Source organism: Antennarius striatus, chromosome 10 (assembly GCF_040054535.1).
Source record: "Antennarius striatus isolate MH-2024 chromosome 10, ASM4005453v1, whole genome shotgun sequence".
In the NCBI taxonomy this organism is placed as follows: Eukaryota; Metazoa; Chordata; class Actinopteri; order Lophiiformes; family Antennariidae; genus Antennarius; species Antennarius striatus.
In genome coordinates, this window is record NC_090785.1 from 5823559 (window position 1) to 5850635 (window position 27077).

At 40.3% G+C, this 27077-nt stretch overlaps 1 protein-coding gene across 2 annotated transcripts; it reads left to right on the forward strand.

Annotated features, from left to right (window-relative positions):
• Positions 1-8: 8 nt before the first annotated feature.
• wu:fb13g09 (ATP-binding cassette sub-family C member 5) lies at positions 9-27077 on the forward strand. Of its 2 annotated transcripts, none has more exons than XM_068325507.1 (29): positions 9-218; positions 1671-1859; positions 2314-2469; positions 5168-5315; positions 6189-6422; positions 6699-6872; positions 7538-7685; positions 9944-10092; positions 10268-10375; positions 11857-12204; positions 12295-12366; positions 12507-12631; positions 12724-12796; positions 12947-13150; positions 13439-13564; positions 13861-13972; positions 15144-15328; positions 15722-15868; positions 16805-16934; positions 17255-17408; positions 22713-22841; positions 22980-23166; positions 23848-23937; positions 24345-24537; positions 24637-24796; positions 25334-25412; positions 25488-25601; positions 25942-26106; positions 26475-27077. In XM_068325507.1, exons 2-29 carry the CDS (start codon positions 1681-1683, stop codon positions 26565-26567), a joined length of 4182 nt encoding a protein of 1393 aa, XP_068181608.1. In that variant the 5' UTR covers positions 9-218; positions 1671-1680; the 3' UTR covers positions 26568-27077. The 2 variants fall into 2 exon arrangements, with proteins under 2 accessions (XP_068181608.1, XP_068181609.1); XM_068325508.1 differs by having other exon boundaries at positions 9-205.

Here is a 27077-nt window from a genome sequence, read left to right on the forward strand (position 1 = left end):
CTCGGTTGGGATCTGATGTATAACCCCGCGCCGCGGGACGAACCGATAGACTTAAAGGTCCGCCCTGTGTCGTCGCTGTGTTCTTCTGACAGAAGTTTTGAAACAAAAACAACGACAAACTTCGGAAAAGAAACAAGATGATCATCATCAACTGTTTTTCCTTCTCATAAAACACAAGACTCGAAACCTGTGATTGCAACCCGAGGTGCGACTCATATGTAAGTGCATTGTGATGAAAACTCTTCCACTTCCTATGACATAGAACTGCTGCACATGTCTGGAACCGCTGCTGGCAATACTGACATTATTACTAGTAATAACACGTCCAGACTGACATGACATGGAACTGTTTGAAAGTTCCAGGGAGCTTGAGTTAAGTTTTAATCTGATTCTCATTGAAATAGTGAATTTTAAAAAAAAATTTAAAAAAAGGATGGAGACAAAGTTGTGAAAAGTTCACAGTCATATTTAAGAACTTCACATGATACAGACACTGCAGGCTGTAGAGGGAAACACTAAACCACATTTCATGCTGGATCTCAACCCCAATTTGTTGCTGTAATTCATTTTTTGTATGGCAACTATGTTTTTGACTGAACTGTTTCTGTTTATGAGTCTCTATGCCCTCATGTGTATTGAATTACACAATTGATCACGCTCTGTGGACATGCAGTCTGCCCCACCTCACGTGCCTGGCTGACCTTGCCCTGGGGCTTTGCCGTAGAAGGGATCTGTGACGGTCCACGGGTGTACAGTCGGCTCAGATGTCTGCTCCTGAACTCTTGGGACCTGCTGGCACGTCGTCTTTAAATAGATAAGCACTTTAGTTGTGTATGCCTGTGAGGAGCCATGACCTCGGGTTATTTCTCTAGTCTAGCTGTGTCTCAAGATGATTCAGCAAAACATGGCTCTTCTATAATAGCTCTCCAAGCTCAAAATAAAGTAGATAGAACTGGAAGGGTCATGTTTTTTATTCATCTCCCAATGGGAATTGACAGAAAAGTATCAGCTTGGTGTGTTTATCTTTGAGACTAAAAATGTGAGAGAACAATAGACTTCATGGAGATGTTTAATCAGACAAGTGACAATGTCTCTGCAAGCATTCCGGACATAGAATGATATTTTAGATTGTGTAAAAGTGTCAAAATCCAAACGTTTTGCCGGACTTATATGATAGTTAAGTTAATATAGTCACATTTTGGACTGCTGGTTGGACAAAGTAGCAATTTCAAATCATAGTCACCGCGAGTTACTTAGAAATGGTGTGGTGTACTTTCCAGTTACTTGCATATAAATTCAGGGACTGATTATTCACATATTAATAATCATATTCATCAATATTTAGCTGCATTCCTTGGCCCTCAAGACGACTGATATTTTCAGATCAAGAACTGTGACTGTGATCAAGAACTCTTGCTTAAAAGCTTGTACATACTGACTCACTCATGCTGACACATGACCCACTGACATTTATATATATTTTTCAAATCCATATCTGGTTTCTCTTTGTTTTACACTTGCATGTTCTCCCTTTGTTTGAACAGTCTTCTTTGCATAATTTAACATATAACATCCTTTCAATAGTTGTAAAATTTGGGACATCTGCAGGCTGCTGTCACACATCTGAACAGTATTTTATGATTAATGTTGTTTTGCTGTTCTCTCCCCAGAGGGTCTGCCATGTTTACTGATGCCCTGGAAGCGGCCGGCCGGGTGGAGGGCCTTCCGTTGTCCTCACCACAGCCGCTGCCGGAGCTGGAGGAAGACGAAGTGGAGGCATCGGTGGAAAGAGGCCCGAAGAGACGAGGCCGCTACCGGCAAAGCCTGCAGATTTTAAAGCCTTTCAGGATAACTCAGAGGTAAACATGTTCCTATTTAAATTCATGTGATGCTCATTAGATGCGGGCATATAAATTTTTGAGAAGCAAAGCAATCTGAGAGGCGTGACGCTTGAAAGACGTCCACATGAACACACAAGTTCACATATGTTGTTTTGGTGTTCTGACTGCAGGCAGGAGGCCGAGATAAGGGTTGGGAAGTTATCCTACACTGACAGACAACACTGTGTTTAAACGTTTGCTGACTGATAAACTGCTTCTTCACCTTTTTTTCGCTGCTCTCTCACATTTTTATGAAGACCGTGTAAATTACTGTTCAAACACTGCAGGCATGAATCAAATTTTGAAAGTCCCAGCGAGCAAAGGCGCTGTTACTTTCTCTGCGGCCTATGAGGGCTCCAAGAACATAACACTTTAGTGTATGTATACGTTTTTAGACATCTCACCTGTCTTCACATCTTCTTCCCTATTCCAGTTACCAACACCCAGTCGATAACGCCGGCTTGTTCTCGTTTATGACCCTCAACTGGCTCTCCCCCCTGGCACTGAAGGCCTACAAGAAGTCCAGTTTGTCTATAGATGATGTGTGGGGACTGTCTTGCCACGAAGCTTCTCAAATTAACTGCCAAAGGTGAGGTAACAGTGGCACTGCTGATTTTTGCCAGATGAAAGTGAAGAAAAACTATTACAAGCTCCCACGCAGTATTCCCAGACAACTGCAGCTGGGTTGAGATGTGAAATGAAAAGTCTTCGTCTAAAGATGAGGTTATAATACCGCATAGGAGTAATTTTGCAAGTTCTCAAGTACCCAGTCAGTTCATTCATTTATTCCTGCCCTCTGTCTTTAGATGCCTAAGGGAGAAACCACTGTAGGACAGACAAACGCCTGACTACATTGCAGTTACCTGCGGGTTTTTTTAGATTCAGAGGATCAGGGAACATTGATGACAATGACTAATCACCCCTAACGTAGACCTTAGTCCAGAAACAACTGTCTCTCCATCGCTGCTGGGCCAACTCAGTCCATTATTGTCCTTTGAATGAGTCACCTTGTGGGAAACTAGTTGTAGCTGAGCTCGCAGATGTATCACAAGAGACTCCTCTGTGGGTTCTGCGTGGGAGTGTCAATGCTGAGCCGAAAACCCTACTGTTTATCGTGGTCATTTTTTGTAACTTAGATATGTGTTGTGATACAAGGAATGATTCATTTAAGATCAAAAAATTGCTTTTGTTTCACGTCTCCTGGTGAGCTGTGTCAGGGCTTCTCGTATTGGGTGACCAGACCTAACATGCATATGTGATATCATGCTGGGGTATATGTTGGTTTGTTCCTGCACAAGTATTGAGTGAAACACAGGCGTGACACCTGTTTGGGCAGTAAGATGACAGCAGGTACTAACCTGAAGTTGCATGGACAGTATAGACATATAATAATATGGAATCATACCCTGTGTGCTTGATCTGTGCAGCAAAACCTCAGTCCTGAGCATCCAGCATGTGTTTGCCCACACTGGAACATGCTGGGAGGCTAAGTATAGGATGGATTAGAGATTACAGTGAGAGTAAGTGCCTGACTTGGATGGTTATATCATTAGCTCCCCTACCTGACATGCAGCTATAAGTGTCATTGACTGGCACCACCGGGAAGCAGATTGAGAGATTAAAGATACTGTTTGCCTGCAAAGACACAACTTGAAAAAGACTTTACTACTAATGCGCTTGTGAAGTGACGTCATGATGCTGTGACTCAACAAACAGAGGAGGTTACCTGTTGGGTGGCGTCCACTATCTGACGACAACTGTGGGCTGCAAGTGACCCATTGGTCAAGTCCTGGAGTTTCCAGTCTCCTTTTTTTTTTTTCTTGATTTTTTTTTTTTCGAGCTGACAGTGGGAGGTATCAGCTCACCTCCAGAGCACTGCGGAGGCGCCATTGAGCAAGGCGCCGTCCCCCTTACAAGTTGCTCATTTAGGCGCACCACATAGGAGCTGCCCGCCACTCAGTCAGTATATAAAATGTAAAAAAAAAAAAAAAAAGTATCTGCTTCTAAGAGCAAATAGAAGCAAGACAGTCTTTACTTTGTGTTTACATAGCGAGAACAGTTACGCAACTCTAACGCAAAGCAGCGATAATGGCAAGGGGGGAGTGGAAGGGAGCGTGGAAAAAGCACCCTGGGAGAGTTGACACTTGCTGGTGCTCAGCAAGGTGCAAAACCTTGAATGCGATACTCCAGCCAACACTCTCGAAACATGAGCGTTGCTTGCCATCTGGCAAACAGAGATGATAGCTGTTAAGAACATTTCATCCGTGTTTGAAAGCAAATCATTCCTCCTCCAACACATCCCACACTGATGCCCTGCTGTTTGCATTTCCATATATTGTTTCTGACTAAGTACACACTTAGCTGCAATCTTGGACTAGCTCATAATTACGATGACTAAGACTATAAATACACGTGACATTGGATGCATAGACAATTACTGTTTACCATCATGTCGGTTGATGGTAATGTGAAATTCTCTGTTCTTCATCTTGCAGTAAATTTTTCAGTGATCCTTGCTTCCATTAATGGGATATAGCAATGGAAAAAAAACTATTAATCACATCTTATTTCCAGCGACTCAAGATGCGCTCTGTGCAATTATTGTCATACATTTAATTGTAATTCCTTTGATTCAACACCATTTGACTTCTGGTTGTAAGAATCTGTCCGTGTGAGAGTCTAGTTGCTTTAATGGTTGGTCTATGTCTGATACATTTTTAATTTAGTCGTTTGGGTGTAAATTACTTTCTGCAGCTGCTCTTCTGCTGCTTTAGAGACTCATTAGCAATGATGCATTTGGCGAACAAGATATTTTACGCTGTTCTAGGGGCATTATACGGCAATAAAAGTACATCGGCACATCTGATATTACATTTCTCAATCTAATTATGTGATGAATCTTTAATGATTGTATACTGTAGGTCACCTTTGTATTATTATCACCCTAACTTCCTAATCTCTTCGTTTGTGGTTTCCAGCTGCCTTGATTGGATGTATATATCCCCCATTACGCTTTTGGGCAGTCTGATAGAGCAATTCAAACTTTTTTTTATCAAGTTGAATTAATAGAATATAATAATATGTAAAGGATTTTTTTTCTCTTATGATCATTTTGCCCTTTAAATATACCAACTTTTACAAATTGCTTGTTGAATGACACTTTACATAGCGTTGATGTTTGAGTTTGACTAAATGAAAAGTTATCGTTCGGTTATTTGAGTTCAGTACAATACATAGTTTTTTGAGATGTGAGTTGTCATAGCTTGCTTTTCTTTCAATGGTTCCAGACTCGAAATTTTGTGGCACAATGAGCTGAAAAAGCAAGGGCGAGAGGCAGCATCTCTGACAAGAGTCTTCTGGAGATTCTGCCAAACCCGCATGCTAGTGGCCGCCTTTGCCCTCCTCCTCACAATGGTGGCAAGCTTTGTTGGGCCTGTGAGTAACGTCCAAATCCTCCTCTCCCGTTATGTTTTGCTGATTCGACTAATATACCTTGCAGCTTGGCCGCTTGCTCAGAGTCCCAAGTCCGAGTGTATTTGCTGAAAATCACTTTATCCTGTTTCACGCTGGCCTGGAAGTTGAAATGAAACCATACTAGGAGATTACAAAGCCTTAGATGGGGGAAACCATATTAATTCCATTACTTAGCTGGTTGGTACTCAGTCATACCACATTTTAGGCCTTAAAATTCTCTCAACAACATTCCTGGTCAGAAATATTAGTAATCTCCTAAATGTGCAATTATATTTGCAATTCCTGGTATATAACATTAATGATCCTGTAATGCTCTACACTGTATTTAATAGGTTGCTTTGGGTTCACTGCATGCTCTTGAACAGCTTTAACTAGATTTAGCGCTTATACAATCACATGTCTCACGTTCCTGGATGATGCGTTTATTAAGAAACGCTGTTTTGCATATGTCATTTGTGTACCTGAGGGCTGATGTTGTTGATCTTGTTCCTGTCTGTTTGACTCAACACAAAGTATTGTTTCCAACAGCAACCCCATTAGGCCTTTATATTTGACTTTAATGTTCCCTTCAGTATTTCATGTTTATGTAATCTGTCTGTCTCTGCCTGCCTGTCTCTCTGTCTGTCTGTCTGTCTACTTATCTATCTGTCAGTTACCCTGTAGTCTCTGCACTGCTTATGTATTTCATTGAATTTCCTGAATCTAACCATCCATCTCATCTCCTTTCCTCTCCTTCTCCTCTCCTATTCCATCCCCCACATGTTCTTAGCATGTTCCATTATAATTTCTCTGCTGCCATACCACCGTTCACTTTCGCTCCATATTCATCTTCAGGCTGTCCTGGTTCGAGCTCTGCTGGAGTATTCCCAGGCGTCAGAGAGCTCCGTGCCATATGGCCTGTGCCTGGTTGCGGGGATCGTTCTCACGGAGCTGATGCGCTCCTGGTCCTTGGGTCTCATGTGGGCTGTCAACTTCCGTACTGCAACACGCCTCCGTGGGGCAGCTCTTACCTTTGCCTTTAACAAGATCCTCTGTCTACGCAACACTAAAGACATCAGCCCAGGAGAGGTAGGTGATAACACCCTGGAAAGGACTCATCTTCAAATGACCTTAATCATCCCTCTCTGTGGGGAACCACTGGCAGATGATTCAGATGGATTTCATTTCTGCTCTTATACCGTTCCTACTTGGATCTCAAAAAACCCCACATCCTGGGGAAGAAAAGGCTGTTTTAAATTAGTCATTACATAGTTTAAGAGGAATGACTGTACCACAGGTAAACATGGGAGTAAGGTGGTTCATTTTTATGCTATTTGTAATCCGAACCACTTTGTCTCCACTCAGCTGATCAACATTTGCTCCAGTGATGGACAGCGGTTGTTTGAAGCCGTGTCTATGGCCTGCTTGCTGGTCAGCGGACCCCTCGTGGGAGTTCTGGGTATTTCCTATGTCACATACTTCCTGGGCCCCACTTCTCTGCTTGGATCAGCTGTTTTCATCCTCTTCTACCCCGCCATGGTAAGACTTCAGCTAGAACATCTGTGATCGCGAGACAGGAGGAAGAAATGCTTGCTCAGTAAATTTTTGTCGCTTTTGTGCAAAGCTGGTGCTGCAAAGACAAAGACAAAATACATTTATTACTCACACCCTGATAAGCAGCGATTAGTAAGTACTAATGCACTTTAAATTGCTGTCAACAGCATAATGTAGTTTCATTACAGACCTTCATAAAATTTAGATCAGGTAATGTTCACAGTCATTAGAGCAGTGACAAGAAATTTCATTACAACAATTTCTAACAATTTTTCCTTAGGTTAATTGCATTAGTCATTGCTTTATTGACTCTGTGTTATGTGCATTATAACTTTCTTCAATGTGGTTAGTAGGATACATGGGTATTCATCACTTTAGAAGCTGCTGAAGAATACAACCTACACTTTTTAAAAGCATCATTACTCTCTACCTATCCATCTCCTGTCAACTTTGTAGCTGTTATTTTCAAATTACACTCAGTCTAAACCAGTTTCTGACAGCCGGAGACCCTGGTGTTGATGTGAAAGGCATTTATCACTCTGGTCCCCCAGATAGGCCTGAAGCACAGCTAATGTGATTGTGTCTGCTTTCATTTCCTCCCCTGCCACTTATTTCTCTTGTCACCACTTCCTCTGTCCCCCTCTGGGCAGATGCTTGCATCCAGACTGACGGCGTACTTCCGTAAGAAGTGTGTGGCGGTGACTGACCGGCGCGTTCGGCTGATGAACGAGATTTTGTGCTGCATAAAGTTCATCAAGATGTATTGTTGGGAGGATGTCTTCTCACAAAATATTCACAGTGAGTGGCTGATGCGTTCCAAATGACTCGGCAATGGTGTGCTAATCAGTTCATGTTTGTGTTCTGGACTGGGGAATTTTTTAGAGATGTAAATTTCTGTGCCAGTTATTACTCTCTTATCAGTCAATGTTGCAAATTATCGGCTAATTGGTCAGTTTATCTTCAAAAATCAGACTTATCCCCACCGTGAACTGACAAGATAACCCCCACCATAGATCCATTTTTAGTGTCTTGCTCTATTAAGTTGTTCTCTGTGTCATCTTCTACAATCAAGGCTGGTTTGAATCCCTCCTGTTCAAGGTTAATTTTTAAGCCATTTGGCATCTTGAATGACTGTCAGCCTGCTTGCCCATGAATTAGTGATGGCCTTTTTGTCAAGCTGCCCTCTTGGTTATACATGAGGATCATTTTCCTCTTTTAATCGCGCTACAGATTAGCCAGGTGGGGCTGGTTTTCGCTGCTATCTGTTGATTACCCATTATAATCATAATTAATTGGCATTCAACCTAATGGCCATTGAATCTGAAGGGTTCCAGTGTCATCCTCTTCCATTACTGTTGATCACAATGTTTAATTGTAGTGTTTTGTGTGTGTGTGTGTGTGTGTGTGTGTGTGTGTGTGTGTGTGTGTGTGTGTGTGTGTGTGTGTGTGTGTGTGTGTGTGTGTGTGTGTGTGTGTGTGTGTGTGTGTGTGTTTGTGTGATTTTTCCTTTTCAATCCACACCGAAACACACAGAATGTCCAAAGTGAATCTCTCTGAGAATATGACGTACCTGGGGAAAATTAGTTATTTATATTCGCTGTTGTGGTTCAATTAAAGATGTCATTGTTTACAATGAACTGGGCAAATAAAGAACAGCTAGCATGTGCATTTGGCTGATACAACCATGGAGAGGGAGGGGGCCTGTATTTGGACATTACTCTTGGACTGTATTTAAAGGGGGGGGGGGGTCTGGAAGGATTTCATTAGCTGTTTTATTGCAGCTGTCCTCTTTCTCCATGAGTTACTGCTGGTAAAATGTGAAATCCCTCTACATTTATGCTATTTAACTATGTTTTTCCCACTGATGTTGAATGCAGGTAATAGCACACACCACTACATCACACACAGTCAGAGACGTAATGCAGTGTACACACAGCCAACATCGGCAAAGTGTGGATAATCATGTCCATTTTCCCAGATAAAATGAAGTGTACACGTTCAGCTGAGTGGAAGTAAAAAATTCCTGATATCTCTGATGGAGTTCATCAACAGAGTCCATTTTGCCATAAATATTTATTTTCCCAGCAAAAGCCTGAAATTTCTATGTGGCGGCTGATCTCTGAAAATATGAAGCAGAACACAGAACATTAACCACCATCAGACCGTGACCAAAGCTGAGGCTGCTGTGTCCGTGCATAATTGCACACATGTTTCTCTCAATTTGAAGACGGTCTTACCGTTTCAGTTGCCATTTGGTGCTGCAGGTGTTTGAAAATTGACACGCTGGCAGTTGTGGACAACAAACAGACCTCGGTAGGCCTACTGGTGCAAATATGGCATGTTAGATACATCCAGTTACATTAATCCAACATATTTCACATTTGCTGCTGTTGCATCAATAGTTGTATTTGAATGTATATGTCAGGCAGTTATTTTAGAAGTAAGCAACTGTTTCTAGGAACTCTACTACATGTAACTAAATATTGTACTACTGCCCCAGGATCTGACTTCTGATAGACAGTGTCTTCTGTGCATGCTGCATGTCTGGCATGTTTTTGAATCTGCTGAACTCACAAAATTGAGTAAAAAATTTCAGCTTCTCAGTGTCGGTTACACATACTGCCGATGGGGGTAATCTCCACATGTGTAATCATTATGACTTAAGTGGAACTACAAGGTTAAGGCTGAAGGAGCACACTCAATAAACATCAGTAGAACATGCATTTTGAAGTGCACGTTTTATTTTAAAGGCCTATAAAATACACACCTATCCCCAAAGCAGAAAATTCAAAAATCAAAAAGGGCTTTAAACAAAAGGGTCTTAAAAAATATTTTATTTATATTTTATGTTTTGAAGCCCCTTCAATAACATTTATGGATGTAGAACCTCATTCTTACTCCTCCAATTTGTTTCTCACCTCTCACTTTGTGTTGGTTGGGGACTCTTGGGGTGGTGTTGATTGTATGTTAATTCAAGAAAAAAAACAAAAACTTGAGAATCACTCAAGCCTTACTTCCTTTTTCCCTTTTTATCACCTCTCTTATCTCCGTAACAGAGGTGCGAGCAGAAGAGAGGGAGACACTGGAGAGAGCTGGGGTTGTCCAGAGCCTGACAATGGGAGTAGCTCCTATTGTTGTGGTGATAGCAAGCGTGTGCACTTTTACCCTACACATGGCTTTGGGGTATGACCTCACAGCAGCTGAGGTATTTGAATATAATAACTTGTGCTGACTTTGCTCTGTGTGTACGTCGATTTGGATTTTACTACTTCGCTATTTGAAAACATGTTCATTATATGATCATAGTGATTGACATGACCATCTCACCATTAAACGTAGGTCTCCAAATAACTGTTTTGTCTCTACATAATGCTTTTCAGGCTTTCACTGTTGTTGTGGTTTTCAATTCAATGACCTTTGCCCTGAAAGTCACACCATTGGCTGTGAGGGCACTGTCAGAGGGTGCTGTTGCAGTCAAAAGATTTCAGGTGAGAAGTACAGACAATTGATTCCACCACCCCCTCATAAATGAGCTACCTAATAGCGTTTTCCCAGCCATTACATAGTGGAATGCGTTTAAATACAAGACCTCTGCTTCTAATGTGATGGATAATGAGTCAAGGCGTAGAATAAAATTACACAATGTTACCCCGATAAGACTGACCACGCCAGTCTGATATGTGGCCTAGATGAGATTGTAGCTGAAACTCCACTGTTAGATTAGTCTGTTTCTTTTGGTAATTAAATTTTCCTTTCAAAGATAGATATACTTTTTTTAAATAATACCAAAAATCAAACTTGAAAACCATTATCTTTTTTTTCTTTTTTTTTGGGGGGGGGGACAAACACGAACGTGTGAAATAGAATGGAAAAAAAAATATTAGTCAATTTTTTAATTTTGAATAACGACAAATAATATCACCTGTCTACAAAACCAAGGTGCCCCTGCTGGACCCACCCTGCCCACTCATTCAGCAATGAGTAGCAGTCCATTTGAGCACTAAATATGACTGTGATCAACTAAATAAGTTAAATAAGTTCAATGAAATGAAGATCCAATAGAGCTTGTACAAAGTTTCTCTTGCTATGTTTCATTTCTAACTGATTTCCCAACTACAAAGGGACACAGACTTTGTATACTGTATGTTAGGTCAAACAAATCCATTCAGCACACACATCCCTTGAGATACTGGCAAAAAAGGTGGTATTGCTGATATGCACAATTCAGGTCAGTTGAAAGCTTGATTTTTATTCTGTCTCATTCATTCTAGAAAACGGTACAATCAATACTGTTATAGTTTTCAAATAGATTTTTGATGACAAGTAAACATTTGTATTTAAGATCTGTAATACTGCAGCTAAGTTTATAGATCTGATGCCATCTCTGGATTCAATGCCTTGTGCTGCTAAAGTAGATGATCCTTTAATCAAACCCAGTCCTTCTCAAATTTGGTTTTGGGAAACAGACAGCACCTCAGTGGACTTACTAGAAGGAAAATGTCCGATTGGAAACACAGAGATGCGTGTAGGACTGCGCCTCTGTCTCCTGGCCTCAACTCTGGGTTGTCATGGTTTTAGTAATCCAGTCGAATAAATTTGACTGGATTACTAGAGATGAGAGCTGCACCATTCACCGTGGGTTGAATGTCGTCTCTCCTAATCAGACCAGGTCTACCCCAGAATATCTGCCAATTCTCTACAAAGTCCAACAATTAAGTGAAGACATGTGGTTAAACATATTGTCACTGGTCGAGAGAAAATTAGGTAATCTGGCATCATTTTGGCATAGTTACACACTGACCCAATTTTAATCATAAGTATGCGTCATTCACACAGATGCTTTAGGATTATATCAAATCTATCTACTCGATGACAGTGGTTTCAAATTGCGTTCAACGTTGCCCGACTCTGGATCCAGGGACGCACTTAACTTAAATGTTGCATCACGTACTCAATTCTGTCTCCACAGAGGCTCTTTATGATGGAAAACAGAGAAGTTGTCCCGACCAAAATGGAGGATCCCAGCAATGCAGTTGAATTTCAGCATGCCACGCTAGCTTGGGAAAAGGCACGCTCTTCGGTTCCGAAACCGAAGATGCATCCCAGGAAACTAATAGGGATGGGACACGTCCTGCGCAGAGAGAAGCTCAACCTTTACATTTCCAAGAATGACAGCAAAGAGAATGAAGGCCCCACTGCAAAGAATCTCCTCACAAACATGGAGCAGGAGAGTCCACAAAGCACCATTTCCGCAACTCAGTCTATGCGCCCCCCGCTGCACAAAACCTTGCATCGAATTAACCTTCACGTTAAGAAGGTAACTGCACAAACTCATGCAGGAAGTCAATTTTGGACATTGTTACTGAAAGACTCCGACCAAGCTTTACTGGCTGATTTCTTTTCGTAGGGTTCGTTGGTTGGAATCTGCGGTGGTGTTGGTAGTGGAAAGAGTTCTCTCCTCTCTGCTCTACTGGGAAAGGTGAGTTTCAGATCGATGTTCAGTTTCCTCTTCGAGCCGCACAGATATGAATGACAGCTTTCGACAGCACACAGTTCTAAAATGAAGTTGTTTTTCGTCTTCAAATCTTCTGTTTTTATTTATTTTATTTCCCTTTGCAGATGATTCTAATGGAAGGCCATGTTGCATCCAGTGGTGGTTTCTGTTACGTGTCACAACAGGCCTGGATCCTCAATGACTCTCTGAGGGAGAACATCCTGTTTGGAAATGAGTACGACCAACAAAAGTAAGATCAAGTCCTACATAATGATGGAGAAGAGAAGTAGTAAGATGTCAGATTTAGCCCTAATGCAGCATTCATCATCATGTCCTCATCAGATATAAAGCTGTTCTGGAAGCCTGCTGTCTCCTCACAGATATTGCAGAACTCCCATATGGAGACATGACTGAGGTATCTGTCATATGATTCTTTGAAAATGCGTTCCGTTTTTGTCACTCAGTGGTGAAATGTGCAGTAGTTCTCATGCAACTGCAGTTTGAGGAGAGGAGAGGAGGAGAGGAGACTTTTATGAAGCATTTTTTTTAAACCTCCCTTTTCTAGATTGGAGAGCGGGGAGCCAACCTGAGTGGAGGGCAGCGTCAGAGAGTAAGTGTAGCTCGTGCCCTCTACAGCAAACGGCCCATCCTTCTCCTGGACGACCCTCTCAGTGCTGTCGATGCTTTTGTGGGTTCTCATGTCTTCCGTGAAGGTATCAGAGGCATCGCCAAAGAAAAAACAGTGCTTTTTGTGACCCACCAGCTGCAGGTGGGTGGATTTTCTTATGACATATTTCCTTCAGAATGTGTAATTTTTATAACACGTAACACATATATAATTTAAATTCAGCCTCATAAATATATTGTAGGCCTCTTAGTCCCCCTGAGTCATGTTTCCTATTTCATAACTATAGTTAGTTCCATATAGAAACCCTATAATTTGATAGTAGTGAAATGCTCTGTGTCTGCAACAGGTTTGGCAACATTAAACCCCTTAAATTAAATTAACTGTAGTCCTATTATATCTTTGGGTATTCTTTTTTCTTTCTATTTTTAGTACCTGTCTGAATGTGACCACATTGTTCTGATGAAGGATGGGCAGATTGCCGAGCATGGCACCCATAGTCAGCTGATGTCCAAAGAGCATGACTATGCCACCCTATTCAAAAGCATGCAACAGGAGGTAAGGCCAGGGGCACATGAGTCACCAAGAAGCTCTTTTTGAATAAGGCATCTTTGCCCCACTACACAATAACATTGAACATTACATAGTGAATTATTCATAAGCCCAGAATGGCAAGCCCCATAGCTGGGAAATGTTAATGCATACATGGCCTTTCATTATTTATTCTTGCATTGATTTACTGGTGAGTCGTGCAGTTCAAATGACTTGTAGGGTGTTGTTGCGTGGATTATGATTTGTGGCAATAGGATGTCTTCGTGTTTCCCACTTTGTTTCACTGCTTTTGTTTTTCTTAGAATCTGGTGAAAGAGAATCTTAAACAGAAACAGCAGAAGGTGGGTCTGACAATAGCTGACAGCACTGTTGATGTTGCCAAGGTTGCACCAAAATTTGACAACAAACCAGGAGGTAAGAGTCTCTGACACTGTTAATTCTCAACATGTGAAATGAATACCTAATAGTTTTCATACCTGCAATCTCTGAAACAGCGGGTGTGACAGAAGCTTTGAAATTGTTTTAGTAACAGATCCAATTATTAATATCGGCAGAGTGAAATGAAAAATATTTCATAAACTGAAGCATCATTATCAGAGGTTTTGTCATTAATTTGCAGCATATCAGCATGTAACATTATAGTGACAAGATGATTTGATTATTCAAAATGCCAGCAGACTGCTTACTTGTACATGAAAATTTTGACTTATTACTCCATCACTGAAATCATCACTTTAATCAGCAATTTCTCTAATCTCTTCAATCATGGATCAAGAGGGTATAAATTGGTTTGACTTACCATGCTGCTGAAGTTTAGAAGCACTCAGCAGCAGTTTCTGTTCAGGAAACAAATTATTCACTTTGATCGTCATTCTCTGGGCCTCACTATCAACATGAGAGGGTTCAGTTTCAGAACTGAACTATATAAATCATGCGATGCAAATCAATCACTATCAGAGCGCTCAAAACCATTTCACTTCTTTCACTCGTGTTGACAACATAACTTCACTCAGAAGTATTGAAGTAAAATGTAACTGTTTCTTGACTGTTCAGTTTCATGTAAAGATAATGTGGATGATCAGTCATAATCTTAATCACCCCATCAATACTGTTTTAATTTGACACTATATAAATGAAATTAACTAGACTTTTTTTAGAGGGAAACGTGTCTGTATTCAGAACAATCCTATTATTGCTGTCTCTCTCGTCTACAAGTCACTGTGGATATTACATTCCCTGATCTCTTCTTACTAAATGCTGTTTGGTCAGGTGTAAGACTCCAATTTGTGGTCTTGAACAATGCGCCTGCTGGTCCGAGGTCTATTAAAACTGTGCTAACTTTCAAAAACAAAACCTGTTCTGCCAGATCTACGGTTATTTGCTGCACTTCTGTTTGAATGCGGTTGTGGGTGTCATATGTATGTTGTTCCAGTGTTGAGTTCCTGTGTTTAGTTTGTATTTCTTGTTCTGTGAATACATGGAGATTATGTGCTGTCATTCAGCTAAGAATCATTTGGGAGTTTGACATACTGTGTTATAAAATGGTTCACAGCTGGTTAATTTTTTGCCTTCTTTCTTTATCTAGAGAAACTGATGAAAGCTGAAGAGAAAGGCTTCGGTGCGGTCAGCTTGGCCGTGTACAATGCATATGTCAAAGCAGCAGGAGGCCCGGTAGTCTTCATCATCATCATCATCCTCTTCCTCTTCAACACAGGCAGCGTAGCTTTCAGTAACTGGTGGCTGAGCTACTGGATCAGGCAAGGCAGTGGGGTGAGTTTAGAGATCCTGTTTCACTATAATGAATACCACTTTTTAATTTTATGTTTTGGGCCCCAATGAAAAAAATAACTACTATTCTTTGGGGAATTGTGGCAACTGACTGAAAATTAATCTGAATGTGCATGATTAAAAAAAAGTAATGGCACCACAGTAAACTTAATTAAAAACAAATGCAAGCAGTGGAGAAACAGATGTGCCGCAAAACAGGTTGTGGTTGCTTTTGAGAAATGTGCTCTGAATAATAAACACCATGGAGCTTACTGACATTCATGTAGGCTTTATGTGTTTCTCTCAATTTCATTAAGGACAAAATTCCTACGTGTGGGAAATTTTTTTTTGATTTTTTTCTCATTCTTTGTAATTTGTTGCTCCATCTGCCCGCAGAACACATCATTGATCTTGGAGAATGAAACAATGATGAGCAACAGCATGAGACTCAACCCTCACATTCAGTATTATTCAACTATTTACATCGCATCCGTGGGAGTTGTTTTACTTCTGAAGATGATGAGAGGGTTGGTGTTTGTGAAGGTAAACTCGTCCAACCTGTTTTTCATAGTTCTTTTCTGCTGTGACTGATTAACTTTAAAAAGCAACAATGGGCGTTTGAAAGGAATGTAAAGTTTGAACTTTTAAATTACTTTTAGTTGACAGTTAAGTCGATCATCATTTTACTTGTTCCAGGGCTATAATTGAACAGTTCCTGCAGGCTAGATCCATTCATCTATCCAGCATCATGTCTCACTGTTTCATGTCGCTGTGTGTGTGTGTGTGTGTGTGTGTGTGTGTGTGTGTGTGTGTGTGTGTGTGTGTGTGTGTGTGGGTGTGTGCGCGTGTGTGCGTGCACGTGTGTGTGCGCGTGAGGAACAAAGGCATAGAGAGAAAAGAAGGATGTGTGTGCGGCGTACATGTTTTCCGTCTCCCTTTGGGTGTGCCTTTCCTTTCAAGCTAACCCATCCTGACACTGCTACGCAGAGGTTAGGTCCCCACATTAATGTGTGCCACTTGAAATTGCTAATTTTTCAAAGATGGATAATCTTTTTTTTTTTTTAACCCCCAGCTGTGATGAGATCTGTGGGATGGTTGAATATTCCATTTATAGAATTAATTTGCTCTTTGCCGCCACATGTAATTTCTGTCCAAGCAGGGAAATGTCTTGCTCATTAGGTCGTGACCTTTATGTCATCCTCCCTGAAACTAATTATAAATGATGATTTGACAGCTTGCCTTGTGCAACAACAAAAAAAAGCCATCATTGTGTATATTTTGTCATATACGGTATTTTGAGCATCATACACAAGTGTTCTTATTCACTGTGTGTTTGTTACACGCAGGACACATTGACAGAAAATGTCTTTCCGACTGTCTGTTTATCTGAGCAGTGATTCTTTCCATATGCTTCTAAAAGTAGGGTGTTTGCATGTGTCAAGTCTCATGTTCAAACAATGTTGTTGTTTGTGTTGACAGTACACGGTGAAGGCTGCCTCTGTTCTCCATGACAAGCTGTTCCGCCAGCTTCTCCTCAGCCCCATGCACTTTTTTGATACTACACCTCTGGGTCGCATCCTGACCCGCTTCTCCAGAGACATGGATCAGGGTGAGGCTTGATTTGTCTTGACTGGGAACCTTTCCCCTAAGAGAATGTTCAGTCACTGAAGTCACCCAGGTTGGCAAGGTGGAGCGCGGAGTTTAGTTATTTTTTTATTTTTTTGCCTGAGTCTGTTATCCACTTGTCTGTTTGCTTGACATGTCAATTTGTAGAGACTTATTTTTTGTGCTTGTATGGTTGGTTTTGTTTTACTTGTTTTTATATATGTTGGCTATATTGTGTTTCATTTTATTTGAAAAAATTGCTTGTCAAAATACACATACCACCGCAAAAGTGTGTCTGATATGTAATTTGTGTCTGCTTCAAAGTTGATGTGCGTCTCACCATGCAAGCTGAAATGCTGCTGCAGAACATGACGCTGTTGCTGTTCTGCTTGGGGATGGTGGCTGTGATATTTCCCTGGTTCCTGATCTCCATCTTTCCCCTGGGAGCCTACCTCTACATCGTTAACCATGTATCCAGGTTAGAATGCCTATGCTCTTGTTAACATTACATTTGGCATTTGAGCCAAAAGAGTGTTATCACGTTGCATCTTATCTCCTGAACAGTGTTACCTATGGCAAGCAGCAAGTCATAACCTGTCTGCAACAACTGGTTTTCTTTGTCCCTGGAAGAGAGAAAAACTTTCCAGATCACATCTATGGTGCACTCATAGTGCATAATTATTCACACACAACTTTATGAATACTAGTTTTAAACTACAGGGAGACTGATATACTGTATTATGACCGCCCATATTAGCCTGTACGCACCTCCTTGTGAAACAATGCACTCATCAATGCATCAGACAAATATGCACTTAATAGTTGGTCTTAAGTAAAGTGAAAGTTGTCTTCATTTATTTAAAATAATCTGTACTGTATCTTAGTCAGAAGTCAGTTAAGAGCATTCATAAAACGTTTGAAATTAATATCCATTATAAGCAACATATATAAAGTTTTATGATCTAGTGAATCAGAGAGCATTTTGTGTGTTTGTTAGTATAGTCAGAAATCATGAATTCACTGTGAATGACAAAAGATGCTGTATTGTCGGAAAAGGTTGCTAAAATTAGACCCACTCACTTCAAACTAAGTTTTGGAAGAGAACACAAACAAAAGATACAGAAACAAAGGCTTTTCCTCAACTCGTCTTAGAGGAATGGTTGCTTTTCTAATGCCTATTAGTTGTTTTTAAACACTCAACACCAGTTGATTGTACCAGGCTTGACAGTGTATTATAATGAATGACAGCAAATCTTTTCATTATGTTGTAACCATTATTATTTTCCTCCTGAGTTGTTAAAACAGACCAGAATGTGAAATTATCAAAAAACTGACCAAAATCAGCAAAGAAAACATTTAATTTTGCATAATTTTTCATCAAGAGGAATAAAATGGACTTACTAATGTTGTTTTCCTGCTATTTGGGTGAGGGCAAGTTGTCTGCAGTGGATTTATCATATGTTTTTTGAGTGGCAGCGTAACTGCAGAACGTAACCCAGAAAGTATAGTAAGGCCAAAAGTCCTTCCTATTCTCTCAGATTCTAGCAGCTTTTTGAATTTCTTTCCAGTGACATTTTTAATTAATGGTTAAAGTCTAACTCACAGAGATGCTGCCAGTCGAAATGATCACTCTGTATATTGAATGAGAATTTATAAATCTCTGAACTGCCTTCTTCTTCTCCCTTCGGCTTTTCCCTTCAGGGGTCACAACAGCGAATCAGTTTCCTCCATCTAACCCTGTCTTCTGCATCCTCTTCTCTCACACCAACTACCTTCATGTCCTCTTTCACTACATCCATAAACCTCCTCTTTGGTCTTCCTCTAGGCCTCCTGCCTGGCAGTTCAAAACTCAGCATCCTTCTACCAATATATTCACTATCTCTCCTCTGGACATGTCCAAACCATCTCAGTCTGGCCTCTCTGACTTTATCTCCAAGACCTCTAACATGTGCTGTCCCTCTGATGTACTCATTCCTGATTCTATCCTTCCTGGTCACTCCCAGAGAGAACCTCAGCATCTTCATCTCTGCTACCTCCAGCTCTGCCTCCTGTCTTTTCCTCAGTGACACTGTCTCTAGACCAGTGGTTCTTAACCTTGTTGGAGGTACCAAACCCTGCCGGTTTCATATGCTCACTCACCGAACCCTTCTTTAGTAAGAAAATAATAATAATTTTTCAAATGTAAGACATAAGTATATGTTTTACTGGTGTATTTAATGAATTGTGCATTAATGTCACCTTTTTCAAGGAACAAAACCAAGACAGTGCATGAACTCACATGAAATGACCTACCTGCAAATCAGTGTGACTTCTGCTGTTGTTATATAGAGACCGGTTCAGATATGCATGGCTTCACCTTGACAAGTGCTACTCTTATGTCATTTTCACAGCAAAGTCTGTTTCTTTTGTTTTCCATGCAGCTTAAGGAAGTGTTCCTTTATTTTTGCCAGTGCGAGACTATAGTTGCTCAACTTGACATTGCAAATCATGCAGGATGCTGACTCCCATCACGTTCCGTTATACAGTACATATAAATTCACGTTGCACATATTCATTCAACCACTTTCCTTGTTTGCCCAACATAGTTACTATGAATTAAAATATTAAGAAAGCAATCAGATGACTTACCATCATGACAGGCATAAATCGACTACTGAGTGCGTAAAATCCCATGTAGCACAGGTAGGCTAATCGATGTAGCGTGATCACCTGCAGCCAGTGATGGCTAAGGGGAGCGTGTCATCACCAATGGACACAATGTGTCAAACGTACACAGTGATTCGTGTATGTTCGGCAAAAACACCCGACACATCGTTTCAGGTGTTTTGTCTTGACCTCCACCTTCGCCAAACCCCTGAGACCGACTCACCAAACCTCTAGGGTTTCACTCGAACCCAGGTTAAGAACCACTGTCTCTAGACCAAACAACATCGCTGGTCTCACCACAGTTTTGTACACCTTTCCTTTCATTTTAGCTGAAACTCTTCTATCACTCATCACACCTGACACTTTCCTCCACCCGTTCCATTCTGCCTGGACACGCTTCTTCACCTCTTTTCCACACTCTCCATTGTTCTGGACTATTGACCCTAAGTACTTAAAATCCTCCACCTTCTTGATCTCTTCTCCCTGTAACCTCACTCTTCCACTTGGGTCCCTCTCATTCACACACATGTACTCTGTCTTACTGCGGCTAACCTTCATTCCTCTCCTTTCCAGGACAAACCTCCACCTCTCTAGCTTCTCCTCCACCTGTTCCCTGCTCTAACTGCAGATCACAATGTCACTAGAACTTTGAACCTAAAAAAAACTGCTCACAGGACTGCATATAACAATTATTCTAATAGGCAAAACAGGAGAGCGTTAAAGGTGAATAACTATGAAAGGACTGCAGTGAGAACATTTCTCTGAATGCTCTGGGTTATTGAGTTGATTCCTGTAAAGGTTGGAGTTCAGTACTGGATGGTTTAACGATTCAGCTTTAGACATTATTCATAGCTTTGCAGTAATTGTGCAATAAAGGTGGATGTACTTAGGGAAAAACAAGCATGCCTGTTTCTTGGGAAATAACCCTAGCATCCTGTTATTTTCTGTACCTCGGAAATCAAAAAAACATGATTATTAGTGTTCTGCCAGTGTGAAGTCAAGAAGTACAGAAAAGTATCTTTTCATATATAGAAGTCTATAACGACAAACATAATATGACAAATGTAATGATTTGGGGTTCAAAACAAATTTAGCTCAGAAAGCTTTTTGGGACAGGGAGCCGTCACCCTTTTCACATTTGTTTTCTCTCCTTCAGAGGATACGAAGCTCTTAATGTCTTCTCTCCACCCAAACTAGAATTCTTGATTTCTTAAATTAGATCTAACACCAGTTTGTCTCATTGGGCATCAATTTCATTACAAAATGTCCTCATTGATCTTTTAACACACTGCGATTTGTCAGCACTTCAAGTGGACTTAATGTTGAAGCTTGAAGGAACATTTAAAATACTGTATCTCACAAAGTCAGAACATCTCAGGATAAGTATAGCTGCCTACACCGAACTGGGTCTCCCATTGAAACATAACACTTTTAAAGAAACCTGTATTGAATTGTGCAGTGAGATGGCCCAGGGCATAAACATGTTTGTCTGGATCACAGGCTCGTTGCGAGGAAGTGTCATGTTCTTACTCTCTTCTGCTGAGCCGTGAAAATCTGCTGGGAATCAAATGATTCACTGGAGACTTGCATGTTTGATCCATTCTGCCTTTGTGTCTTAAAGTAAAGCAGCAAGTCAGCTTTGTCAATACTCTCTGCCACGTCACAAGGTTTCCTGTGTCTCTTTGTCTGCTTACGGTACAGCTGTTTGTTCACGAAGCTCGTGAACAAGTTGGCGGGAAACTTTCTTCAGTTCCTTCCTTCTTTCTTCATTCATAAAGAGTTGGTCTGCAGTCAGAGAAGTCCTCCTGTTCAGATGTAATGTCGTCACGCCTTGGTAGACCAAGGAAAAATGCAAAGTAAATACGTTGTTAATGGGAGCCATGTTGAACTGAAATGTGTCTCACAAGTGTCTCACTGTAGGAGTAAAATGTTTTTTTATCATTTACAATATTTATAATTTACAAAACAATACATGTTTATAGTACAATAAAGTTTTTCTCCTTTATTTTTACAGAATTCATTTTTTTTAGGATTTCAATCAAAATAACTTTAAACTTTTTATTTCTGGGAGTATTTTGTATTAAGACAGTATACAGAATTGCACAGTATACAGTATAGGTTTCCACTCAAATAAGTTCCACTTTAATGGGACCTTCCCTGCTACACAGCAAAATCTAATAAATTGATTTTACTTTTTTTTTAAAGTCTGCAAATCTGCAAGCTTACTGTAGTACTAGCTGTTGTTATGCTTTTCAGCATTTTAACTGCTACTTGAACGCATGATTCCAAGCAGATTAGCAAATGGCATGTCGGCTGTAGTTTCTCACCACAATGGTCTTGTTGGAAGACATTCTTCTGGTGAGAATGTGCTATCTATTGTGTTGTTACAAAACAATTATTTTCATTAGCACCTACATTCACCACCCAGACAGGACTACATTAGTCATCTGAGAGACTTACATTCCATTACATTCAGTTCAGAACTGAAGAAGTCTCTTGGATGAGAGACAAAACGTCTTCAAGAACTTTCTTAACATCCAGTGGATTGACCTAAACAGCTTTGGATAACCATGACCTGGATAACGGAGAACCTACACAGACAACATGCAGTTCTGAGAGAGGTCTTCTCATGTCGCATTTTAGTTTTAATGAAAGTGAATTAATAAGTACAGCTCAAAGAGTCAACAGTCATCAATTGAACACTTGCTTAATCAACTAATCATTTTCGCTGCTTGTGTATAAACACATTTTTTTTGCTCAAAAAATTGAATTAGCCACTAAAGTTATTTATTGGTTGTGACATAAAAAACACTCCCCCATGACACGTGGTGTAGTAAAAGTAGGCAGTGGTATTTGGTTTGTTTAAATGAGCCAAACTCAAGTAAACCGAGTTGGACATCTTTCTCAACAGGTGTCTTGTTTAAAATAAGAGTCATCAAGAAGTTGATAAATCTGTATTAGATCAATTCAGATACACAGATGGACAAAAAGATGCTGATAGTGAATGGATATTAGGGAAAACATCCACAAAAATCTTTATTTAATCATTATTGTTGACATATTTTCAGTAAAATATTGATATTCTAACCTCCATCTGAAAGCTAAATGGGAAAGATTGTATTTTTTCTGTTTAAAGGGTTCTGCTCCGTGAGCTGAAGCGCCTGGAGAATATCAGCCAATCCCCCTTCACCTCCCACATCACCAGCAGTCTGCAGGGACTCTCCACAATTCACGCTTACGGGAGAGGGCACGATTTCCTCCAAAGGTGAGTGTAATGGTCTGAAATGAAGTCATTAAACTTTAATTTCATATTTTCTCTTGTATAAACCTCAGACCAGAAAAGTTCCCCTTGGAAAACCTTGGTTTTGCCGTGGCTGAAATTAATTTACCTCTCTGTCTTCAGGTATCAGGAATTACTGGACACCAACCAAGCTTCCAACTACCTTTTAAGTTGTGCCATGCGCTGGTTGGCTGTTCGCTTGGACTTCATTAGTATCTGTCTTATCAGTGCTGTAGGACTTCTCATTGTCCTCATGCACAATCAGATCCCTCCAGCCTATGCGGGCCTGGCTATATCCTACGCAGTGCAGGTGTGAATACAAGCATGTAGTAAAAAAACAAAAGGTTGCCCTTCAGTCTGTAGTAGTAGTACTAGTAGTAGTAGTTACAGTAGTAGTAGTAGTAATAGTAGAAGTCGTCATTTTTGGGATCTGGATCTCACCATTGCACATAGTGGTAACATGTGAAATATAAATTAATATTAATATATTTTAAACAGTGGTCCAGAGTTCATGCTTGTTTTCTTTTTGTTTTTTTAACCCCAGATCCACTCCTCAACAGGATTAAATCAAAAACAGTTTTTAGAGACATACCAAAGACAAATACACAAACAAATATATGTACAATAGCAAAAACATTTTGACTTCTAAATGAGTTTTTTAACATTTAGCTAACCATTCAACTGTCTGTCCATTGTGGAGAAGAAAAAGGTTGCTCTTGCACCATGTCTTTGTTCTGTCCTTGCTAAACTGCCTCATAGTTGATCTTATTATGTTTTCCTTTACTGCATGTTGTAATCAGCGAAGCGACCATAGCTGCGGCAGTGAACCCTCTATTAGTCTGTAACTGTTTTATTGTTGTGCTTTGAGATATTTGTTTTGCTGTGCATTTGTTAAAGTAGAGCAACACATGTGAATACCAAGCCTTTCATGGTCATTGGTGTGATACAGTTAATTGTTCACCTTTTGACTCTGTTTTTCTTTCACCAACAGCTGAGTGGCTTGTTTCAGTTTACGATGCGTCTGGTCGCAGAGGTTGAAGCTCAATTTACGTCAGTGGAGAGGATCAACTATTATATACAGGTAAAAACACTGATTAGTATGGGATCAAAGTTGGATGACATTTTACACACAAACAGGGATACAATCTAGACTGTGCCATCGGATGTAGACTAGCCCAATCTAAAATCGGATTTGGAGTTTTTAATATGTATGGACGTGTGTGTCTTTCTTTGTTATGTGCAAGCAATTGTGTGCGCAAGATAAGAAGCACAGCTGTAAGTGGATAGAAAGTCACACCAGAGGACATTTGTTGCAAAGCTTTTTTTCAAGACATAAGCTTCAAAGACATGTGTAGCATCTACATTTCTTCAAGTCAAGTGTAAAGAAAAGCTTAGACACTGAAAACCACTCCATTAAAGTCAAGGGGCTTGAACCTCCTTTGAGATTTGGAGATAATCTCTAGATACCATCGGCGTTTCTTTTCTCAGCATTTAGAGAGTGAGGCACCCCGACGAAGTCTTCAGGCAGCTTTTCCTGCCCCCTCGTGGCCTCAGCATGGAAAGCTTACCTTCCAGAATGTGGAAATGCGTTATCGTGATAACCTGCCACTGGTGCTTAAGAATCTGTCCTTCGTCATCAAGCCTGAAGAGACCATTGGTATTGTAGGCCGCACAGGATCAGGTATACATGAACCGTGGTTTGCAACAGTCTGTGGCATTTTCAGCTTACATTTACAACATATTTTGCTTTATGCAGTATCTTTTCTGTATTTGCTTACAGGAAAGTCCTCTCTAGGCGTAGCTCTGTTCAGACTAGTGGAGCTGACTCGAGGCTCTATCATCATTGACGGAATCAATATTGCGCAGATTGGTCTGGATGACCTGCGAAGCAAGCTAGCCATCATTCCTCAAGAGCCGGTGCTCTTCATTGGGACAGTCAGGTAATCCAAATGATAATTGCTTTTATTAATGAGCTTTGTAATTCATGCATGGCTGTGCCCTCACAAAATGTAAAAAGCATGGCAAAGAATGAAAGAGAAACATCTGCCTCGCTGCTGTAAATCTGCCCCACTCATGTAAAATCTCTGATCAAATGTCAGTGTGGTCTCTGTGAATAACATATGAATAATGGCTACTATTTGTTGTGCATGGGCCAGTAAGGATATGGTAAGTGGGTATTAGTGTGAATGTAAAGGCACATCAGAATGAAATCATTAAGAAACAAAAAGGTCATGAGGTTGAATAAAGTGTAACAAAAACTTAGAATCAGTTTCACAGCATTGCTTTTATGAAAACTAACAGGTAGTTAATCACTGTACTTTATGAACGCTGCCGCCTCAGGTTCACGTCAGAATTGGCCCTCGTCGGCAGAGAGATAGGAATTATATACTGCTTACCTTGTCTTTATATAAAATTGTTATCACATTAAAAAGATGTACAGTAATGAATATCACTGTTGTGTTTATGTATTCTTACAGGACCAATTTAGACCCGTGGAATCAGTACTCTGATTCCCAGATATGGGATGCCCTGGAGAAGACTCACATTAAAGAAATGGTAAATCACCAGAATATTCATGTTTATGCAATGCTTCTTAAGATTTGTCTTCAAACCCTGCATGACCTTCCTCAGGTCAGTCAGCTACCTCATTCACTTCACTCAGAGGTGACAGAGAATGGAGAGAACTTCTCAGTGGGAGAACGACAACTGCTCTGTGTTGCCAGAGCTCTGCTGCGAGGCAGCAAGGTACATATAGTGAAACGTGTGTGCACGTGGGATTTTGACACAGCAATATCATTTCAGTTTTACGCTAGAACAGCAGAGGCTCATTATATGATAGAATCGTCATACGCTTGTCTCTTCATGGGTTAACAGTATCACCTAGTGGTAGGCATTGGAAGTGCAGCTCAAGCTTATTAAGCATGAGTGTTGTGAAGTATTAATATTGACGTTTTTTCCTACTTTATTGTTAGCAATAATATAATAATGGTAATGATTAAACATTTCCGCATCTCCTGTTTGTATTTATTGTTCTATCATCATTATTTACATTAATTACTGTAAAATTTGCTGTTCTTTTGCTTAGATGCTTATATTAGATGAAGCTACAGCAGCAATTGACTCTGAGACGGACCGTCTCCTCCAGCAGACAATTCGTTGTGTGTTTGGCAAATGCACCACCCTCATCATCGCCCATCGTCTCAATACAGTGATGAGCTGTAGCAGAGTCATGGTCCTGGACAATGGTCAGGTGTGTGTAAATGAAAAGTGACTAGTGCAGTTGTATAGTTTGTTCCCTTGGTTGATGATGATTCCGAAGTTTGTAAGCCCTCTGATATACACTGTAAATTTGTTCGTTTGAAGTGATGGATTAGATAAGGGCCATGCTGACGCAGACATTAATTACAAACTGTGAACATGAGACATATATAGTGTACAATGTTCTGAAAAAAACATGGTGATCTGAGGACAACATTTTCTAGACATTCAAATTCTTTTCATATGCTCCCCACTGGAAATAACGTAGGTGTCAGTATTTTAGCTTCACAGAATTACCAAGTAGGACCTGATTTTTATATGCTGACACTGATCACTGTTTTATTTCTTTCATTCTTATAGATTTTGGAGTTTGACAGTCCTGCTGCTTTGCTGGAAGATGAAAACTCAAGATTCAGAGCAATGATAGAAGCATCAGAAAAACAAAGTAAATAAAAGAAACTGCAACTCAACTTTGGATGCGAGCTGTAACGCCACAAAGCGGAATACCGAAATTGCACAAAAAGCCTTATCCTGCTGTGCTATGAAAGTGACATTTCAGGAATTACGCACATTCTTTTGGCTGAAATATGTATCTTTTCCTTTTTTTTTTTTCAAAACCAAAGACCAAACAAAGACATTTATGATGGGTACATCAATCCTCATTGAGCAAAGACATACCAGCCTGCATTTCTTTGCCATCTTTTCACAAGAGGTGCATGAAGGAGACCAAATGATTAACTTTTAGTGAAATAGAGCAATGGCTGCTTTACTCATGGCACTTTATATTTTATGCAGACACATGTAAGAACATGCAGTGCTTCCTCTCCCCCTGGAGGCCAGCTAATCAGTGAGACCATAATTTACTTTACTATAGGTCTTTTTATTTTTCAGCTTCACTTTGCTGGAATTTAGTGTTACGACATTCTTAGTTAGCATTTATTAAATGCAGAATATTTAACAGAA

What these genes read in the sequence shown, in the direction of transcription:
- wu:fb13g09 (XM_068325507.1), top strand. Translation starts at nt 1,681, where the DNA reads ATGTTTACTGATGCCCTGGAAGCGGCCGGCCGGGTGGAGGGCCTTCCG. An exon ending in TCTCAAATTAACTGCCAAAG is followed by an intron (nt 2,470 to 5,167) that starts GTGAGGTAACAG and finishes CAATGGTTCCAG; the next exon opens with ACTCGAAATTTTGTGGCACA. An exon ending in ATTTGACAACAAACCAGGAG is followed by an intron (nt 13,973 to 15,143) that starts GTAAGAGTCTCT and finishes TTCTTTATCTAG; the next exon opens with AGAAACTGATGAAAGCTGAA.